The sequence below is a fragment of the Aulostomus chinensis genome, chromosome 9, assembly GCF_037954235.1.
Source record: "Aulostomus chinensis isolate RoL2024-O1b breed Wild chromosome 9, RoL_Achi_v1.0, whole genome shotgun sequence".
Taxonomy (NCBI): Eukaryota; Metazoa; Chordata; class Actinopteri; order Syngnathiformes; family Aulostomidae; genus Aulostomus; species Aulostomus chinensis.
This window is the reverse complement of record NC_141328.1, coordinates 26076760-26096588: the sequence shown is the minus strand read 5'-3', so window position 1 is coordinate 26096588 and position 19829 is coordinate 26076760. Positions and strand designations below refer to the sequence as shown.

The 19829-nt window shown below is 45.5% G+C and overlaps 1 protein-coding gene and 1 long non-coding RNA gene across 2 annotated transcripts; one reads left to right on the top strand and one right to left on the bottom strand.

Annotated features, from left to right (window-relative positions):
• Positions 1–2838: 2838 nt before the first annotated feature.
• On the bottom strand, positions 2839–5411 carry LOC147256513 (glycine N-acyltransferase-like). The gene is made up of 5 exons (XM_086212504.1): positions 5334–5411; positions 5108–5215; positions 4899–5031; positions 4528–4648; positions 2839–3817 (listed from the first exon to the last, which is right to left on the bottom strand). The coding sequence occupies exons 1-5, from the start codon at positions 5409–5411 to the stop codon at positions 3391–3393; spliced, it is 867 nt and encodes a 288-aa protein (XP_086068630.1). The 3' UTR covers positions 2839–3390.
• Positions 5412–10371: 4960 nt separating this feature from the next.
• On the top strand, positions 10372–19340 carry LOC147256512 (uncharacterized). The gene is made up of 3 exons (XR_015117765.1): positions 10372–10533; positions 13596–13833; positions 18295–19340. It is a non-coding gene; the product is annotated as an uncharacterized LOC147256512 (long non-coding RNA).
• The last annotated feature ends 489 nt before the right edge of the window (positions 19341–19829 follow it).

Here is a 19829-nt window from a genome sequence, read left to right as displayed (position 1 = left end):
TTCCTAATTTCCTATATATAGAACCATAAATCATATGCATGTACATATCCATCCTCCATCCATTTTCTTCCACTTATTCCTACATTAAGGGTCGGGGGGGGGGGGCTGGAGCCTATCCCAGCGTCAACGGGCTAGAGGCGGGGTTCAATTTAGAGTATCAATCAGCCCAGTCTCCAACTGCATGTATTTGGACTGTGGGAGGAAGCCTGAGTACCTGGAGAGAACCCACGCAGAAATGGGGAGAACATGCAAATGTATGTATATATATATATATATATATATATATATATATATAGACTGTAGGTGTGGCTGTGAGTGTGAATGGTTGTCTGTCTATATGTCTTGGCCCTGTGATGGACTGGTGACCCGTCCCCTGAAGGCTGCTGGGATAGTCTGCACCCCCACCCCTGACCCTTAACAGGATAAGTGGTAGAAAATGGATGGATGGATGTAATTATTTATCTAAACGGAGCCCCCAGTCTGTGGTGTCAGTGCTGTGACGCTACAACAACAGACTGATACAACTGCCACTGATGGAGCATTGCCCCTTTGTGTTCCTCGCTAATTCTTTAAAGACTTTGGGGTTCGCCTACTTGAAATTGCAGCTGATAAAACCAGCTGCATGGCAGGAGCTCCAATCACCTCTCATGGACTGCTGGTGATATTAATGAGCCTCCATCATATCATGATCGGCACATCAGTCGGTCGATGCTTGTCCCTCTGGCTGGCGTCGGTGATGGGTCCATTTATTCATCTCTCTGTAAACACACCAACCCAGCAGCCCCTCACACACTGCACTGAAAAGATCCTGATCATTTTTTTCTGATTGGATGTCAAACAGTATAAAACTCCCTGTTTTTTTTTAATTTTTTTTAAAAGAGTTTAGTTATCCTGGCTTTCATGTTCATATTTGCTCCACTTTGATCTTCTTGCAGCATTTCCATGATTTTGCTCCCATAAAATAAAGACAGATCCCAGAGCACTTACCATGTACAAGCTATCGTCTTTATAGAATAAAAGTACACAGCATGTAGCTTCAGGCAAGGCTGTGGTAGACTTGATCTGTCTCGTAAGGGAGAATTAGCATTTGACACTTCTGACAATGTCTGTCACTTGACATTTCTGCCCGAGATGTGTAAAAGTAACCATAATTGATCATTCGCACCCCAGTCTAAGTGGACACACACACACACACACACACACACACACACACACACACACACACACACACACACACACACACACACACAGCCCCTGTAGGAGTGTGACATTCTCAGAGACTATCATCACTTGCACCCTGAAACACTCGTGCACTCTGTCGTTCAGCTTGACCTTGGCGCTGTTCGGTCCCTCACCGACAGTTTCAAAAGCAGACGGGCAGGGAAGGACCCTCAACGTCATCCCGTGACGCTGAGTGAGTCCGACTGACACACTGACTGCTGGGAAATGTCACATATGGACGTTGACGTGACTGACAAGACGGACGCACCCCACACCAGAACTTCATCGAGAAGAGGGACTCCTTTGGAATGCTGAAGCTGAGATTCCTCACATGAATGCAGCTCAGTCATTTTAGCCTTCACAGGCCATTCAGTGTGATTGATTCAACCCACTGTCAGAAATTCAGCCCCAGGGGACATTTGGCATATTCATTTTTATAGAATAGACCAACATTACAGTATGATCGAACAAGATGGCAATGTTTAAGCTACACTGTCCTATGTGATTTGACCTGAGTGTTAGGAAATACTAGGAGACTGTTGCCATCTAGTGGTGCCTCTGGAACGTACACTCCCTGCTTCAGCTTCAAAGCCTCACATTAGGGTAGTTCTGCATAAACCATCACTCCATTCACCTATCATTTATTCAAAATAGCATGTTATTCTTCTAGAGAGCAAACACTATGGCGCTACCTGGTTGAATTCTAAATCATGTACCTCCTTGTTCAATTTCAACTGGGCATCTGATTTCAAGGGCTGGAATAAATAGAGCATTTCAAAATGACCTTATTTGTCCGCTGCGTGGGGCATCTGAAGGTAATATGGCTCATTTTACAACCTTGGTGGGGAACATAGCTTGGCGACTTGAATTACCTTCCCCTCAGCTCATCTCCCGGTGAAAAACCCATTTTCCCATGCAGTGATGGTGCAATGTGCTGAGCTTGGTGATATCTCAGGGCCTCTCTACAGTGGAGGAGGGTAGGGCAGACATGCTTACTGCCTCCCTTTTAGAAATCATCATTTCAGCAGGATCGATAGTACGTCCCACTCCACGGCTGGCAGGGTGCACTGCCTCTCTGGGGGGGAAGGGCATTGAGTTCCACATTTTCTTTGGGATGCAGTTTCCGAGGAGGACCAGTGGATGGATGCTTTCCTCAGGTGATGGTTGCAGGCGAAACTAGTTCAGCTGTCAGGTACTTCAGTTTTCTGTCTCTTAGCTGAGTCACAAACATTTCTTGAGATGAGTGAAGATCTGCAACTGGTGACGCTTCTATAAAACTCTCCTGTGCCTATTTTTTTTTCAGTCCTCCTACACCTCTTTGACTATTTGAGGTAGAACACTCAAATAGATTCACACTGTAGGTGAGAAAACATCTCATATTTCAGTCGACGGCTTGCAATGTAAGACCTGCACAGTCCAGTTTCCTCACACTCTAATCTTTACTGTTCATAGAGAAGTGAGCCTGAGGCGTCGCTCTGGAAATACTGACCCCTGGCTGGTTATTTCTTAATTCGAAGCACACAATACTGCACAGTTTTGAGAGGTTGACACTTTTATTAGCACGCTGTTATAATATCCACACACAAAACCCCAAACCATCATATTTTTTTTAAGCTTTTCATAAATGCTTCCAAACACATCGGAGTACATGTGTTTAGTGTGTACTTGAGTGACTTTGGTTGCGGAGGAGCATCATTTAAGGGAGGTGCACCACTGCGGGACAGGGGGATGTGGATGGGACAGGATGTGTGGCGCAGTATGAGCATCCCCTCTGCTCAGATGGCTGCTCATTTGTCAAGTTGCCTGTAGACTTGAGTGGTGCATTGCTGCTAAAACACAGAGAGGCTATCAGCAGTGGAACAGTACACCTCCAGGTGGGGGTCCCAGGTAGATGAGCCTCCTGGGTGAGCTCGAGATTAAGGGTACTCCCAAAAAGCTGCTCAGCCCACGCAGCGGGTTGTACTGACAAAGGATCTATACTGTCTTTACATGCTTATTTCACGTGACGGGAAAGTACATCTTACAATTTTTCAATGAAAGAAAGTATTTAATATCCACCCTAAAGCCACATATAACATTTTTAGAGAGATTTCCCAGCACTTGGGTTGATTGGTTCCTATCGGGGAGCAGAACCAGGAAAGAACTTGTCATTTAGTTGACTCTCTATTATTAGTTTTGCTTACTCTGCCTATCCTGGCATATAATGTGTAAATAGACCGTCCCCACATTGGGAAATCCGGTGAAGCCATTTGATTCCGCTATGTTCATAGCGAGCTTGTTATCATGTTTGATATGGCAGAAGATGGGCAGACCAGCACAGCCCATCTTGTAGCACAGAACTTTTCCCAAAGCCTGGAAGTGGCCGGCGTGTCTGTACTCTGGTAGGGTGAAGGCCATCCTCAGTTCACCGAGCTCATCAGACAGCATCCAGGACACAGGCTGGCCTCTCTCGTTCAGCACACAGGAGTTTGGCAGATGGCGTATGCAGGCTCTCACGTAGTTGAGGTTCGCCTCGCTTCCTCCATATTCCAAACATTTGTCCACAAGCTCAGCGTGCGACTCGTCCAGAGTAGAAATTGTCAGGTGCGTTTCTCTCCTGGTCATCAGAGAAAAATGTGAACAGGAATGACAAACGTAAATGGTCTTTGTTGATATGTATATGTTTTGTGTAGTCTGCATCTCAAGGACTCGCAAAGACGTTTGTTCACTGCTGCATCTCTTCTTTGTGTTTCCACTCGGCCACGTAGTTTTAACAGAAGCTAATGGCGCCAATAATTATAACCAACACTAAAACTGGCAAAAAATGTCTGTTTACAAACTCTCGAGCAAGCCATCTGTTGTGGTCCACGTCGTCTTCATCCATCCACATGCTCCGTAATCCTAACAAACTACACTTCCTCTTCTGCACGACCACGAACAAGCACAGACAAACGCGAGTGAGTTGCTTCAGTTGAATGTGCCAGCTAGTCATGCTCGGCACCGTCATGATCCAATGCCAAACTGGAGGGGGTTCTAGTTTATTTTAAACTCAGCTCAAAGTCTTTCTCTGATTACTGAGTGTACGGCTGGATTAAGAAGACGTGGATTATTCCAGACCGTGCTCTTGAGAGCTTGTGAACAGACAGTTCTGCTGTTGTCTGCAGTCAGTCAGCCATTTACTGATTCTAGTCATAAAGAAGTGACGTAGCAGTAAAAATCTGTCTTTGTGAGCTCATGCCAGCTATTTGTGAGTACTTACATATTTTTTTTTGGAGGGGGGGGGGTTAACTTGAAAAGAACTAAATCAAACTTTTGTTTTCTACTCACTCCTTCTGAGGCTTCTCCTTGGCGTAGTGCATGAAGACGTCACAGTTTCCTAAATCCTTGGTATCGAACCCTCTGAGAGTGGCGAGCTCCTTGATGACAGGACCGTATTTGGTCGGAACTCCTTTCAGAGACAAAGGAACAAACTGGTTTTAAATTACCCTTGACTACCATTGACATACACCGCTCCAAACAAACAGGCTACAGAACGAGGGATGGAAATCGAGAAGTTAAATCATGAAATACTGAATTTGCACGTTACATCCAGAGAGAAAAGGTGCTGTTAACCTTTGCCGTCACCTGAAACACCTGTTGGATATATCTGCACAACACACTCTTCTAATACTCCTGTTGTGTTGTAATTCTTGCATCACCTCTGAATTTGAGTCCGTGCTTCCACCTGACAACTCTCTCATTAAGCAGCATAGTTTTCAGAACTTCGGGATCCTTTGTGTAAAAGGTCAACATGTCAGGAAACACCGGAGTGTCGCTACCGCTGCTGGAAGACTTCACAAACAGATAGAAACATCATCAGGACATGCAGCAGAGGCGCAGAAGCGACCCAAGACCCTGTGTGCCGTACCTGTTCTTGACGGAAACAAATGACAGTGGTAAATTTGGGCCACGAGTCGACACATATCTCCAGATGGCAGGAGTTTTTGTGGAGGATGTGCAACAATCCCCCAAAAACCTGAAACACAAAACAGAATAACACAAACAACAACTTCAGTAGACTGGACACTTGGGTTTTCTCTGCCTTCCTATGGAACAAATATTCATGTCTGAATGAAAAAGTTAAGCAGCCTTACGGAGATGGCCTGTGGCAACTCATCCAAAAGGATATTTTTCATCATCATCAGATCCTCAACTGTGTTCAAGATGATCATTTTGGTTTTAGCCTTGGTAAACAAGCTAACTAGCTGTAAAATAACTCAAATGTATGTCGACTAACCGGCAGATGAGGTTTAAAAAGAGCGGCTGGGTGCCGCCCCATATTTCATCCCACCACATCATTGGCTTACACCTTGTGTGGCGGTGATCGTTCCATCATGTTTGTTCCGCCGTGTTTGTTCTGTCATGTTTGTTCCGTCATGTTTATTCCTACAGAAACAACTGACCCAACGTGTGGACAAAACTCTTCCATTGCGACAGGCTTAAGAACATTCCAGTTACACAAGCAAATATGGAGTGCGGACGTGACATGATCTGGCAGCTCAGCGGACGACAAGAATACATTGTCGACAAAATAATCCTTTTAGCCATGTAGCAAACCCAAAATTGGGGAACTTCATCTGCTCGAGGGATCTATCACAGACCCCCACTGACCACTTCGCTAGCTAGTATTGATGCTATGCTACAGGGCCGCAAACTCATCACAAGCAAGTGTGTGAACCTACATTCTTCCCGACGGCCACTGAGGTATTTCCTTTGTACTCTTTGTATAAATGACCTTCTTGTTTCCCTTCCAATTTTGTGCCAGTTGCACAGTGAAAATGTCATCAACACACCCACTCGCCCGCTGTGGATTCTCAGGGCAGTGACCTGCTCCATCAAATACGTTCAAACATGGATGAAGATAAGTCTGCTCTCTCATCGTTGCATGCAGCTCCTGCAGGGTCATGTGTCACATAACCACCATCTACACACTTCTCTCAGTTCGGGATTCCTTATCCAAAGTAATCCAAAGCCACTTGTCAGTGTAAAACTGTTTGTGTTACAATTGCAGTCAACAGTTTTTGTATTTCCCATTATTTGTTGTACGTTTACCTCCCTCAGTGTGTTCTAATTAGTTTTATTTCCTGCCTCTGTGTATTTTCCCACCATTTGTTCCCATTCGCATGTGTTCTGTTGGTATTTAGTGTCCCACAACGATATACCAATTGAAACACGTGCAGTACAGGTGGAAATAAAAGAGCAGAACTTCTGCCCATTTATAGGCGTTTTCATCAGTCCTCTGCAAGAATGATATCGTCTTTGTGCGTGCATGCGGTTTGTGTGTGCCTTTTCCTTGTGTTTACTCCGAATGTTTGTTGTCTGCCGTAGGTGATGGCCTTGTTGTGTACGACCTCTTTTGCCTGTAACGTTGCCTCTGGAGAAACGTTTCTTTTCTCCCAGTGTCCACAGTCTTTCACCTGAGCCCCAGTTTCATACTCAGTTGTCACCAGTGTGTCATTCGGTTCTATGATCATGAAAGCTGGAAATAAAGCAAACTGGAGTCTTCAAAAGCGGCCGTGCGTCCACCGTTTGTCCCGTCTACATGCAGATGAAGCTTTTCAGTGGAACATGACAGCGCAGACTCAGGTAATTCCCTCCCCTCCCTGAAAAACTGAGATGTTAATGAGTAACATGATTTTTTCATTTTTGTGTCTGCTTATTCAATCTTAAGAACCAGATAACAAATCAACTAGATTTTTTTTTCTTTTTTGTACACTGGACAACTCAGATTAGAGCTGTTTTTAGTTTTACGTGCTGGTTCTGTCCCTCCACATCGGTCTGTAAATCCTGGATTATGATTAAATGAATCAGATGCCAATTATTTCCACATTGTAGCCGCTGCTTATGCGACTGTTGATATTGCACTATACTCCATTTGTCTCAGCAATCTCTGACATCAACAAGCCTCTGTTTCCTCCTTTCTTTCCTCTCTCCAGCTGATAGGAGTTTTCGCAGAGCGACGTATCACGAGCATCACTCCACCCATCCCAGTTCGTTTGATTTGCTTTAGACTACACATGTATGCACGTAGCTTTTTTAACCCGCCTTTCACAGTTATTCGTCAACAATAAAAGCATTAAAAAAAAAATCATTGTGTCATGCACACACATTAACAGCACATTGTGGCCGGCTTTAGAAATCCCTTTTCCACTCAAATCTCGAAAACTACCACTGCTAACCTACAGGTGAGGCTGTAAAACTACTGAGGGAGAATTTCGCAGGTTTACACCTTAATGATCACCCACAAACTCATACCACAGATAAAATCACATCTAAAGTCTTTGCTCTCTGTGTAGAGAAGTCATGACTTGAGGTTTCTCAGCTGCAGTGTCTCTGAGCTTCGGCTGATCTGTGCATTACGATGTGCTCTGCTTTAACGCTGCTGTAGAATGCAGACCGGCCGCTGCTGCTGACACTGACAGAGAAGCTGCACATTCACCACAACTGAGCAGCCAGCTGTCAACATCTCAGTCGCTCGCCATAGCGTCAGTGCATCATCATAACCACTTTACTACCATCTCTCTCACACTGGCAGAGAACTGACGACTACTCACACATCATATGTTTGATATTGAGCCCTGTCTGTCAGAGCGGGGTGAGTGATTCTTAAATAAAAAAGGGAGGAAAAAAATGATGTCCTTGTCAGCAAAATAAATGATATTTGGGTTGAGCCATCTGTTTGCGACCACATTTGACCTGTTTTGTCTTTGACAGTGTCTCTTTCACTCCACTTGGCATTGGGAGGAATCTGCTCAGCTTTACAAAACGAGGTCAGCAAAGACGCACTGGTGCAGAGAAACACACCACTACCTTCTTCTACAAGGATCCCATCATTAACTCTGCCTCTATGCCTGAGCGGAGAGGGATTTTCGTCAAGTTCATTTATTACCAGCTAACCTCAGTTTCCTTGTTTCTGACTATTTCTCATCCTCTAGGAATATGTCTCACCCCTGGAATTCTTTATCTGTCAGATTGTTCAGAAATATTTTCTGCTATGTTGTGTGCACAAAAGAGACAGAACACTTCAAATCCACAGCTTCAAAGACGGATGAGTCAGTCGAGGCAATTCTCCTCCTTGACTGAGGACTTTTGTGAATTTGTCTGAATTGATGTGTAAACGAAGCAAGTTGCTGAGCTTGTGAATCGATGTGTCTATTATCTTTTCTGGACGGATCAATGGAGCAGAAGAACGGGATGTGAATGGGAATAAAAGACACGGAAGCTCACCAGCCAGTGGTTAGAAGTGACTCAGTGGCCTGCATGTGTCACGTATGGACAAGGCTGTAATTGTCAGATAACCTCTTCCCCCCCGCGCTGTGGTGCATCTTATGACTAATAAGATGTAAGTCAACGGCCGTGACCTGCCGTGACACCAGCCACACTAAACATACGCCGTCTTGGTTAAACATCAGCAGTGAAGACTTTAAGGTGAATCATATACATGATGGATGACTCAACTCCAAATCTCGTGACTCCAGAGCCGTTAGAACACATTTACAAATTCTCCAAAGAAAAGGATATCAAGATGAGAAGCGAGCAAAAGGCAGTGAGGTGGCGGTAGCCAGGTAAAGCATAGCCAGGTAATCTAATAGGACATGTAAATGGGGCCCCTGCTCATGGCTTATTCATCACAGGGGATGCCATTACTGAGAGCGGCGTGGGCTATGTGAGAGATATGCTGGCGGGGGCATTTTCCCTTGTGTCACCGAGTGCAGAGGAGAGGAGAGATGCTGCGAGGCTGATGCAGCAGCAGCAGCAGCAGCACTGCATGCAGAGCGTACATGCAGGGAAACACAGGCTCTCAGCTGATGGGAAGCAGCACTGCATGACGTGATTCATGATTGATGTGCTAAGCCCCATGTCACTGATCCCTCTATACTTAAGAGGATGCTCCAGAATTGCTGACTCAGCAGTGACTTATTGGAATACAAACATTAATGTGCTAAAGAAGGTACACCTTCACTTGGTGGAGGCAAGGTTAAGATGAGATGCATGCAGCTCATAATTCTTCTCCAGAGAAGAGAGCAGGTTCACCTCAGGGCGGGGGCTGAACAAAGTCATTGGGAAAAAAAAAAAAAAAGAAAGAAAGAAAATGCTTCACTTCTGCAGTGGGAAGCGTAAAGCGCTGCATCGCTGCAGAAAACGGCTCAAACACACAGAATTAATAATGGAGCCACCATTATCCATTGAAGCAGTGCACTGCCAACGTCATCAATGGAAGAACCACCGACTACACAAATTAGAGACAGAGAAGTTCAACCTCATTGGTTGACTCCATGATGGATGAGCTCACTCTTACAGAGTTTGTGCTACGCGAAAAAAGACAAATTTGTTTGGTCAAGATGTTTCTATGTTTTAGCGCACTGCAGAATAGCCCCATCAGAGCAGTGCATCTTGGGTAATGAAATGTAGGTAGCACGGATTGCAGATTAAGGACATTTCCTACTGCTGAAGGGGATTTTGTACCCATGATGTCACTCAATTTGGAGATTTGAGGTGTTTTAGACAGTGACATGATCTGTGTGGTGATGACTGTGTGGAATAATCCTCTGGTGCACGCTGTGTCCTGCTCGTCTTGACACACGATTTCTAAATTTTGCACAAAAAACACACAATAATTTGTAAATATGACGCATACAGGCTTTCTTTGATGAGTCTTCCTGCAACTTCTTTTTAAGCACTTCCAGGTGAAATGAGCCCCCAGGGAGGGAAGTTTAACAGCAGAGGAGTTGGTCTCTGTGGAGGGAACTGTTCCTCATCCAGGTTTGAGCACACTCATATCTCAAAGCAGCTTTTGCTGTAGTGTGAAAGCGAATAAAAGGGGATGAGAGTTGTGAGGAGTCCTTTACTCTGATGAGGTGTTAGAGTGAGGAGGTAGAGGAAGAGGAAGAGGAGGAGGGGGTACCGAGGAGGACAGGGAGGAGAGGAGGGCGGACTGAGGATGTGCACACACACTGACCCTGGAGGTTGCGTTCCCCTTTAAAAGTCCCATCCCACTCAGATACGCAGAGCTCATGCAGGATCTGCTGCGGCAGTGGGGGAACACTGCTGAGCTGTGCAGTTTATGCTGCCAGCGAGCGTGCAAAGAAGAGGAGGGGGAGCGAGTGCGTACAGGAGGAGGAGTGAGGGAGAGAGAGAGTGCAAACAATGTCATTCTGTTCAGGAGGCAATGCAGCAGTCAACTTTGCCGCGCCATGAAAGCACATCACCAGCGACCAAGAGGCTCAGAGTGAGTGCGGAGAAGTTTTCCTCCTCTCCTGGCTGTGTGTGGTGAAGGAGGAGACCCGTCTGCAGGTATACATGTCTCTCCTTTCTTGTCTTGCTTGCCTTGTCTGTTGTCTAATACATGTCTTCTTCCTTGCAAAGGACAGTGTACTTCTTAAATTAGCCTAACAGTGTCGGTGTGCATGCCTGCAGAGGGGAAGCTCCTGGCTGTTTCTGTCTCATCCGTTTCAGCCTCCACTGCACCAGTAAAAACCAGGCAGCAGCCAGCCAGATAGTCAGTTAACAGGCAGGCTTCACTGCTCCCTCATTCATGTTTAACACATGGCACAGGCTGGAAATAGCCGCCAGTGTGTCAGATAGAGGCCTGTACAGAGGACTCCGGATGCAAAGTCCACAGGAGGATGCTTTTATCTTTATTGACTAAGCTTTTCAAGACAGCTCTATACTTTTCTGTGTTGTGGGTTTATACTGAACAATGTGTGTTAGTTGCAGATGATAGCTATTGTGGCGGTAGGTTGTCTGAGCGCTGAGGGGGAGGGAGGGGGGTTGAGGATGAGGCTACAGTGGCCTGCATGGGACAGGGCAGCTGTGGTGCAGTCATGAAGTTGTGCTCGAACTACTGGGACTTTTCTGCCCTCCTTAAAGCCACACTAGCAGCTTGTCTCATCTTTAACTGCAGACGTGTGGCGTGGAATGAGTTTATGAATGCATTCAGATATATTTGTATGTGTCACAAGAAATTATTCAGAATCACTCTTGACAGCATGATTGCAGCGACTCTCTTGCTCTAAAATCCCATGCTCAACTGCAAGTCTTACGGAAGGCCAGGTAAAAACTAGTTTAACTCAAATAAGAAGCTTCGTATAAAAGTGTGACAGTATTCTAAACGTGTTCAGAAACTTGCGAGGATGACGAGCTCAGCCTGGGTCAGGTTGCCTGTGAGCCGACTTGGTCCGCTCTGAGTTCACCTCAGGTAACTGTGCTAAGACCTTGAGAAAGTCGACCCCACGTCGTCAGCTGGCTGTTTGTAAGGCAGACGTCCAGAACGTCTCTCTGGCCTTTGGATTTCTCATCACTGCAGGAGGGCGAGTGAGAGGGAACAGAGCGATAGCAAACAGTACGAAAGGTCCGCGCCAAATCTGCCGCCTGACATCATCTTGGAACATCTGCAGTTCTCCTGCTCACACTTTCACGGAGGGTGGGTGCTGCACTGCCAGCAAAGGAAATTGCCGCACTCACCTGATGTTCCTTGCACCTCACTTCTGCCCTCCCCCTACTTCCCTTCTCCTCCCCCCTCCTTCTTCCTCATCTCCAATTTCTCTACTGTAGTGTCTCTCGGAGGTACAGTTGCCCGGCACAGCGCCTCACCGGCATGCTTTGCACCTCATATGATTCCACCCCCTCCCCCTGCTTTCTCCTCCATCCACCCCCCTCTCCTCTATCGAAAAAGTATGCAGCACATGCTCTCACCATCCTCCTTGAGCAATTTGCCTGAGTGAATCGGGAGAGGGGAGAGAGAGGGAGTGTGTGAGAGAGAGAGAGAGAGAGAGAGAGAGAGAGAGAGGGAGAGAGAGAGAGAGAGAGAGAGAGAGAGAGGGAGCCAGTGGCAGAACAGCAATTCTGCAATGTCCCGCAGCAGCTGAGTTCCTGCAGTGGCGGCCTCTAATAGCACACATGCACTCATTCTCTCCAAGATACAGACAGTCTCTCAGTCATGTGACCCAGTGGTGGTGAATGTGAGGGAGAGCAGGCCGTCTCACTCTGGAGCGGACTATGGCTGAGTTTTTAGACAGATGAGAAAGAGAAAGACACACACACACACACACACACTCACTCACTCACTCTGCCCACGGAGCTCCACAGGGAGGCAATGGTGAGATTAGCTACGTGCCCCCCCCTCCTGATGGTGCATTGTCCCATTCCAGCACTCCAGTTCCGATGATGTAATCAATGCAGCAAGCTTTGAACTTGCTGGGCTAGGGGTTCCTTACCCCCCCACCCCCCCACCCCCCAGATGCAAGTGTGAGGCCTGGGCTGTCATATGCATCCCAGGTAGCAAGACAAGGGATTAACAGTTTTATGTGGTGATTTTGCTTCCTCTGCTCTGCTCTAGTGCAAACAGTTCATGCTCCCATAAATTACGAACCATCTCAGTTAGTGACACAACCACTGGCACTTTGTCAAAACACCGCTGTGCCGCATCAGCGCCGCCAATAAATTAAAACAGCGATCTGCAGATGAATACACCTCTTTTACGAAGTTACTCTTCTTTTTCGATTCGCAGAGGAAAAGACGATTCCCTGACCAGAGCTGAAGGTGCTTTGAGTTCTCTCTGGACGTAAAATCTGAGTGACTTTGCTCATTCATTGATAAGGTCATCAGTCTGGTGACTGATGCAGTGGAGCAGGGATGTACAGTACGGTGCTGTAAAGATGCTCAGGCAGCCAGGCTCGGGCCATATTGTAGCAGGGGAGTTTTGCTGAGCTGGTTCCTGCTGCTGCATCCACAATCTGCTCAGTGATCAACTTCCACTACAGCAGTGATGAACTGGCATCACCCCTCCTCTAGTTAAAAAAAAAAAAAAATCAGTGTAATTAGCTCTCATAGATGATGATGAGTCTGCATGTCCCAGTTTTATGTGTCATTTGTTAAAAAAGCAAGCGTGGCGTAAATACATTGCTTTTAAAGTCCGATTTGACATTGCTTCTCCATATTTCACAAGTGATCTGTGTCTTTAAAACTGAGTTCCCTTCAGCTGTAATTGATGTGGTTTAGTCCCATTGTATAACACAATTTGATGAATCAGCATACTGTACTGATGCCTGGTTACAGCTTCTGACTGTGCGTTAAAGTTAGAGTTAGTAGAATCAGCTTCAAGGACAGCAACGGAAACCGTCGGCAAAAGAAGGAATGATGGCACATATGAGTTCAGTTCAAAAACAACGGCTTCTCAGTCTGATTCTGGGGAAGAAAGTATGTTATCAGTAATCTTAAAGTACCTTTAACCTCATTCATTAGTTAAAAAAAAAAAACAGCTTTGCATGCTAACCCACTGAAGGAGGCTGAGTCATGCTGGGTTTTTCTGGGTCCCCCCCCCTCTCTGAACCTCTGCTCCTCCCCCTGTGGTCTAGGAGCAGGCTCATACACACAGTCCGGCTGTTGGTGGCGTGTTGGAACATGCCTTGACTTGTTGCACTGCCTGAGTGGAGCACAAGGAGAGACAGCCAGAGTCTCTAGAAAAGGCTTGTGGTCAGCGTTCTGCCAGTGTGAAGTGGCCCGAGCTCTGCAGTGGACAAACTCTTGTTGATGTCAAGACCAGACTGCACCGGCTGGACACCAGCACGGATGGAGGAGCTGCACTGCTGTCTGGTGAGTGTCAAAACTGCCTGACATTTAATATCATAACTGAGCCCTCCTGTGAATTTGTGGGTGAGATGGTGAGGCGAAGATCAGTACGGAACATTTGAGCTTCTGAAAGCTGTGCTCAGGTCGACATATCAGCTCAAAATGGCCTTTTGAGAAGGAGGAAATGTGTGTTTGAGCTGCTTTCAGTGCCGTGAAAGCGTCCAAACAGAGTCATGATGCTAAGATGACACCATGGAAACTTTACCAAAGTTTACTTAATGCAGATAGCAGTGGTACACCCACGCCTCGGTAACCTCCACGCCACCAGTGACCCACAGGGATGCCGCAATCATTATCGGACCACAGTCGTCACGGGGAACGCCGGCTATTTTTGTTATTGTTTTCTCCTCTGTTCACAATGACACACGGTTTCCATCAGCGGGCCTCCCCTCCCTCCTAAAAGGCAGAGGGCAAAGAGTTCAAAGCCTCATAGCCCTCAATGAAATGCTCACTTACAACAGGTTACAAACTGGAGAGAGATGAGTTCACACTCACAAAATCACAGCTGAAAAACATGTTAGTGTCCAGTTTTTGCCCGCCAAGCCTAGAAATGCGTCTTATCTCACATCCAAAAATAAGACGTTTACATAAAACACATGGGATTGAAACAGATTTATGTAAAAAAAAGAAAATAAATAAAATAAAGAGTCAGTGCCAGGTAGTGAAAGGTGAGTCAGGAGGATTAAGTAATAAAGAGGTGCGTGCTGAGGAAGCAGCTTCAAAAGAGTCCACGCTGATGAAGGTGTCCATCAAGACCGGCGGCGAGACGACACTGAAAGGGATGAGAGGCACCACCAGTTTGAGTAGTCAGGATGCGGTTGATCCCACTTGACGTTAAAAAAAAAAAAAAGCAGGTAAAGATCATTTCAGCGATGATTATAGCCACTGATTGGCTTTCCAAAACTCAAACTGGGGAAAAAAAAAACAAGAATTGTTCTTGTGAACCAAATCTTTTGTACTTGTGTGTGTGTGTGTGTGTGTGTGTGTTCAGACACACACAGGAAGCACAACAGTTCCTTGGGGCAGCTGTGTTTTGTGGTAGCCGGGGGTAGTGCGCTCACTGAATTATTAACACACTGCAGTTTGACATACAGAGCTGATAAATACTGATGAAACCTGCGATTCCGTCTCCAAATCCGATTCCAGTTCAAGCCAAACATCGTTATTTATCAGCTGCTTTCAACTGAATTTTGACATAAAACCATTCCATGCTTGTGCTACAAAAAAAAAAGAACTCCTGGCAGGCTATAAGAAGGGCCCTCATGCCATCAGTGTGTGTGTGTGTGTGTGTGTGTGTGTGTCATGTGTAGTACTGGTCCGAAACATGGCTCTGCAATAAATACTCGTGTCATTGTTTGCTATAAGATGATTAGGTTTGTGGAATGGGATTGGAGCCTGGAGCATGACTGTTGTTAGCACGACACACCAGACAAGCTCAGCACAGTCAGAGGATGCGGACAGGAGTGGACAGGACTGGTGATGAGTGTGTTCCTTAGAACCTGCAGCCTGACAACACGGAGATCCGGAATAGTCAGAGAGTGTAGGAGGATTGAAGTGTAAATGTGTGTTGGACTTATTTCCTGAAGGCTGGAAATGTCACAGACTGTAGACTCCTCAAACAAACGTCACACTGACACAGACGAGCGTCTGTACACAGCTGACGCCCCTAATACTTCTATAAAAGACGATCAGGGTTTTTTTTTAGGCTGTTTGTTCCTGAACATGGCTGCGATACATAGACGTTCTCGACCAACCAATAATCGGTGCGGATATCAATATTAGAATAAAAGACCTGAGCTGTAACTACAATGAAATTACAAAGAAGTTATTAGTATTGTAATTAAATAAAGGCAACATTTAATTTAGGTTTTTTACAAGCCATCACTGTGGTCATAGTAATTTATGTTAAAATATGACGACCAAATCTAATGAAATATTTAATAAAATGATCATTACACTTTCAGTCAAATTCATTTTTAAAGCTCCAGAATGGGACTTTTGTCTCCTCCTTCTGGCGGAGACGGGTAATACACGCAAATGTCAACACACTGCTTATGCCATATTCTCTGCTGTAGCCTAACATGTTAAAATGGTGGATGAATTGTTTTCAGCATCACACAACCACAGCTAAATGACTTGCACATTTGAATTATTCATCCACATTCAAGTTAGCAGAGGGCTAACAGGAAGTAGCCATGTCAGTGGGCAGGCTGTGACCACCGAGCATGCTCAGTGTGCCCCTTCTCGGGAATGTCGCCATACACAAAAACTGGGGTGAAACGTTTAATGAACATTGTGTGAACTCATTTGGAGAAGGCTTTAATGTAAGGGACATTTATTTATACATGAAACAAGTAAATTAGCCTCTTAAGTAATTAAGCCTCTTTCTCTCTTAATAAATTAGCCTGATTAAAACTTGTTACCAAATCTTCACGAATTCAGAATCTTTAAAATTCAACCTTACACATCAATTATATCTACGATAATGTGAAGAAACGAAAATTAATGCCACCCCAAAAAGGCCTGGGCGTCTCTGTGGTGCTACCTCAGCCTCCACATGACCTCGTTAACAGCTGCTATTAAAACGCCATCTGTATATGGATAATATTCCTCGATACGGGTCACATTTCAGGAAAAATTCATGTTCGTCGGAGGTGTAAATGTGTTGTCATCTGATCTGCCTGACCACGTCTGGAGGCAGTTTGGCTGGAACCCTGTTTGGACCTGAGGTGGCATCCGCACCTACACAACATCTCCACTCTCAGCTGCAAACACCAGCTCTTGACTTCTCCATTCAGACGTGAGAAATAAAATAAAATTTAAAAAAAAGAAAAGAAAAAAGATTTAAGCCACAGGAACCGTCGGGAAAAAAGAGAGGAGCCTGGACAGTTTTGTCAAAAATACAAGACCGGGGTTTGACGCTGACCTGGCATTAAAGCGGAGGGAAATTGAAATACCTGATTATATGATGACAGCTTTCTTGCAGCTGAATGGAATAAAAACACCAGACGAATAAACGATCATTCGTTATTACCGAACCTGTGCAGATGGCACTTTAATACCAGGTGTAAATGCGGTCGCTGTGATGAATCGTAACAGTTACAGAGACCATGAATTACAGAAGCGAGGCATGTTTACGTTAATATTTATGGCTGCACGTACACAATGGCACCACACAAATATTCCAAATTAAATCTTCGTATAACTTGCGAACGCCTTTACCTCCTCCATGCAAATATCCCTCCAGTCGCCCCCTGATATAATAAAACAAATATTTGCAAACACTTTGCATGTTTGACTGATGGTGTTGAAACAGGTAGAGAAGGATGAACCAGCCAATCGTGCAGCCCGAGGCGCGACACGTATTTGTTGACAGGTTTATGAGTCAAGGCGGGTTGCTGCTCCCGTTTGTTGTGTGAAGCGGCGGCCAGGCAGCCGCTCATTCTGAGAGGGCGCAGTGTTGTTTTCACTGGCATTCCTCAATCTTGGGTTAAGGATTACATCTAACCGGAGCAGGAAGGAATTCCTGTCATCATGTGCTCGGCAAAGGCGGCATTCAGCCCGGCATGAAACATGGATGAAGCATTACAGCGCGATGAGTTTAGCATCAGCCCGTGTGTTTTGACAAACAAAAAACAAACTCGCAACATCCTTCTGAGAAGAGTTAAACTTATTTCCTTGACATCAGATGAGGTCAAACTACCAAAATAAGCCACACATTTCTAGGTATACCCGCAGATATGCATCGTGTGCAGACATGCTGCAGTGTAAACCCGATACGGCACCGACGTTTATCCAAACTTATACTTCCCAGACATCCCTCCTGACATCTCTCGATCTCTGGCCCGTTCAGCGTCTGCAGTTTGCTCGCTCCCTCTCGTCTCCATGTTGTCCTGTCAGCAATGCAGAGTCCACAGGGACAGGACAGTATGGAATGGTCAGATGGCCCAAAATAGCACTGCAGCAAGCAACTGATAGTGGGGGGGGGGGGGGGGTTTCAGTCGATCTCCCTTAGGTGAACACACACAAGCATTCACATCCTATGGCACCCATGTCATGTGAACTGACAAGTAGATGAGAGGTGAAACAAACGGAGCTTTTTGTTGCAAAATCATGAGTCATGGCAAATCTATTCTTAGGTCGGGGGTGTTTGTGTTGGCCCAAGTTGTGTGCACTTAAAGTGATGCTGCACAAAAGACGAGAGGAGTATCAAAAATCAGTTTGGGAACAAGCTGTGGGTCACTTTGGGCAGAGGAGCGTCATCAATGCATTACAGTTACATAAACGGAGGTGGGCCGCAGAGGAGGTCTTTCATTATTCATTCAAAACTTCTAAAAAGATACTGGATCCATCCACGTATTAATTTTTAATTCTAGATGGAAATTTAAATACTTTTTGAAACCCTATTTCCGACTTCTCTTGCAGAGCTTCCGGCTCCTGGCCCCGGACCATGCCGCCCCCGCAGGGTTCTTAGTGTATGCCTGTTGGCTTCCAACCGTCGCCACTGCAAAGTGGGATGTAAACAGAGCGAGCACGTCCTGCCAGACTCACAGGTAGAGGCGCAAAGACCTGCCGGAGGGAGGGACGGACAGACGGACGGACGCGGCTGCTGTGGGTGTTTCTCTGGCAGTGTCTTAGCTGGTTGTTGTGAGGAGTGAGAACGAAGCAATCAGCAAGTATACTGCCGCAGAAATTCTTCGCAATTAAGAGGCCACGGCGGAGGACAGGAGGCTTATCGGCCGGGTAGCAAACGTGGGTCCTGCTGCCGCCGCAAGTGTTTGCATGCAAATCCGAGGACTTTGACGCAGAATTAATCGAAGATCGACAGAGAGCATGACCTTTGTGTTGACAACATTACAGCTGGATCAAGGCATCACACTTCTTCAGTTTGTTTTCCACTGGTGTGACGCTCTGCTGCCATCTGGTGACTGACAACAAACTCCCAGCATGCTTGTGGTTCGTCACACACTGCAGCACGTCATGTGTAACCCCCATTCTGTTCTGAGATCCCTCTCATTCACAAAATAGAGCTTCGGCATGCCATTACACCAGACTTCCTGTTGCAAATGCATTATGTATTTTTGCTTCATTAATTATAAATGTTTTTCCTTCAAGTAGCAAACACTTTTCACTGGATGGAGTGATTTCCTTATGTATCAGGTGCAGTCTAATAATGTACTGATGCCGCTCAAATTGTAAAAAAACAAAAAACAAAACTCAAGTGAATAAAGTTCAGTGGAAGATTGATCCAAGCTGTGTTCACATTTATTTTGTAACTGTGGGAATCTTAAGTTGCATTTGAAACCTTTTTGGAGAAAACATGCGAACGCAGTCAAAAAAACAAACAAAAAAAAGAGCGGAGATGAGCCGGAACGTCCTGGAATCAAGTCCTAACTCACAGAGCAGAGCTGAACGTGCCAGCTAATCATTATTTTTTAAATCCAGAATGATCAAAATCTCAGTTATCGCGAGGACTGAAAGGAAAACCCTGCGTGCTGTAAGAGTGACTGTGAGTTCTTGGTGACTCTGAAGACTGCGGGCGCGTTTGCCTGCAGGACAGAACGCAGGGAGCCACTGCACTGCTGCAAACACAAGGGGGTTGCAGTTTTTTTCTGGGATTCAGCAATGCAGGAGCTGTGAAATCCTGCACCCCTCAAAAAGTCTGCTTCCATCTAAAAAAAAAAATTAAATAAAAAAATCTGTCTAATCGTTTAAAGTCAACCGCTGGATGACATAATTCACATCACAAATCTTGGTAATTAAATTCTCGCTGCTGCTGACTTTAATGTTTACAATACTTCGGTTTTTGTGTGTGTGTGTTTGTCAATTTTTGGTATTTATTCTCTATTATGCCACTGGAAAAATTCTTAATTCTAGAAAAATAAATAAATAAATAAATAAATGTGTCACAGTCTTTGGGACCTCCTTGCACAATCTTTGAATGAGCAATAAATAATCAT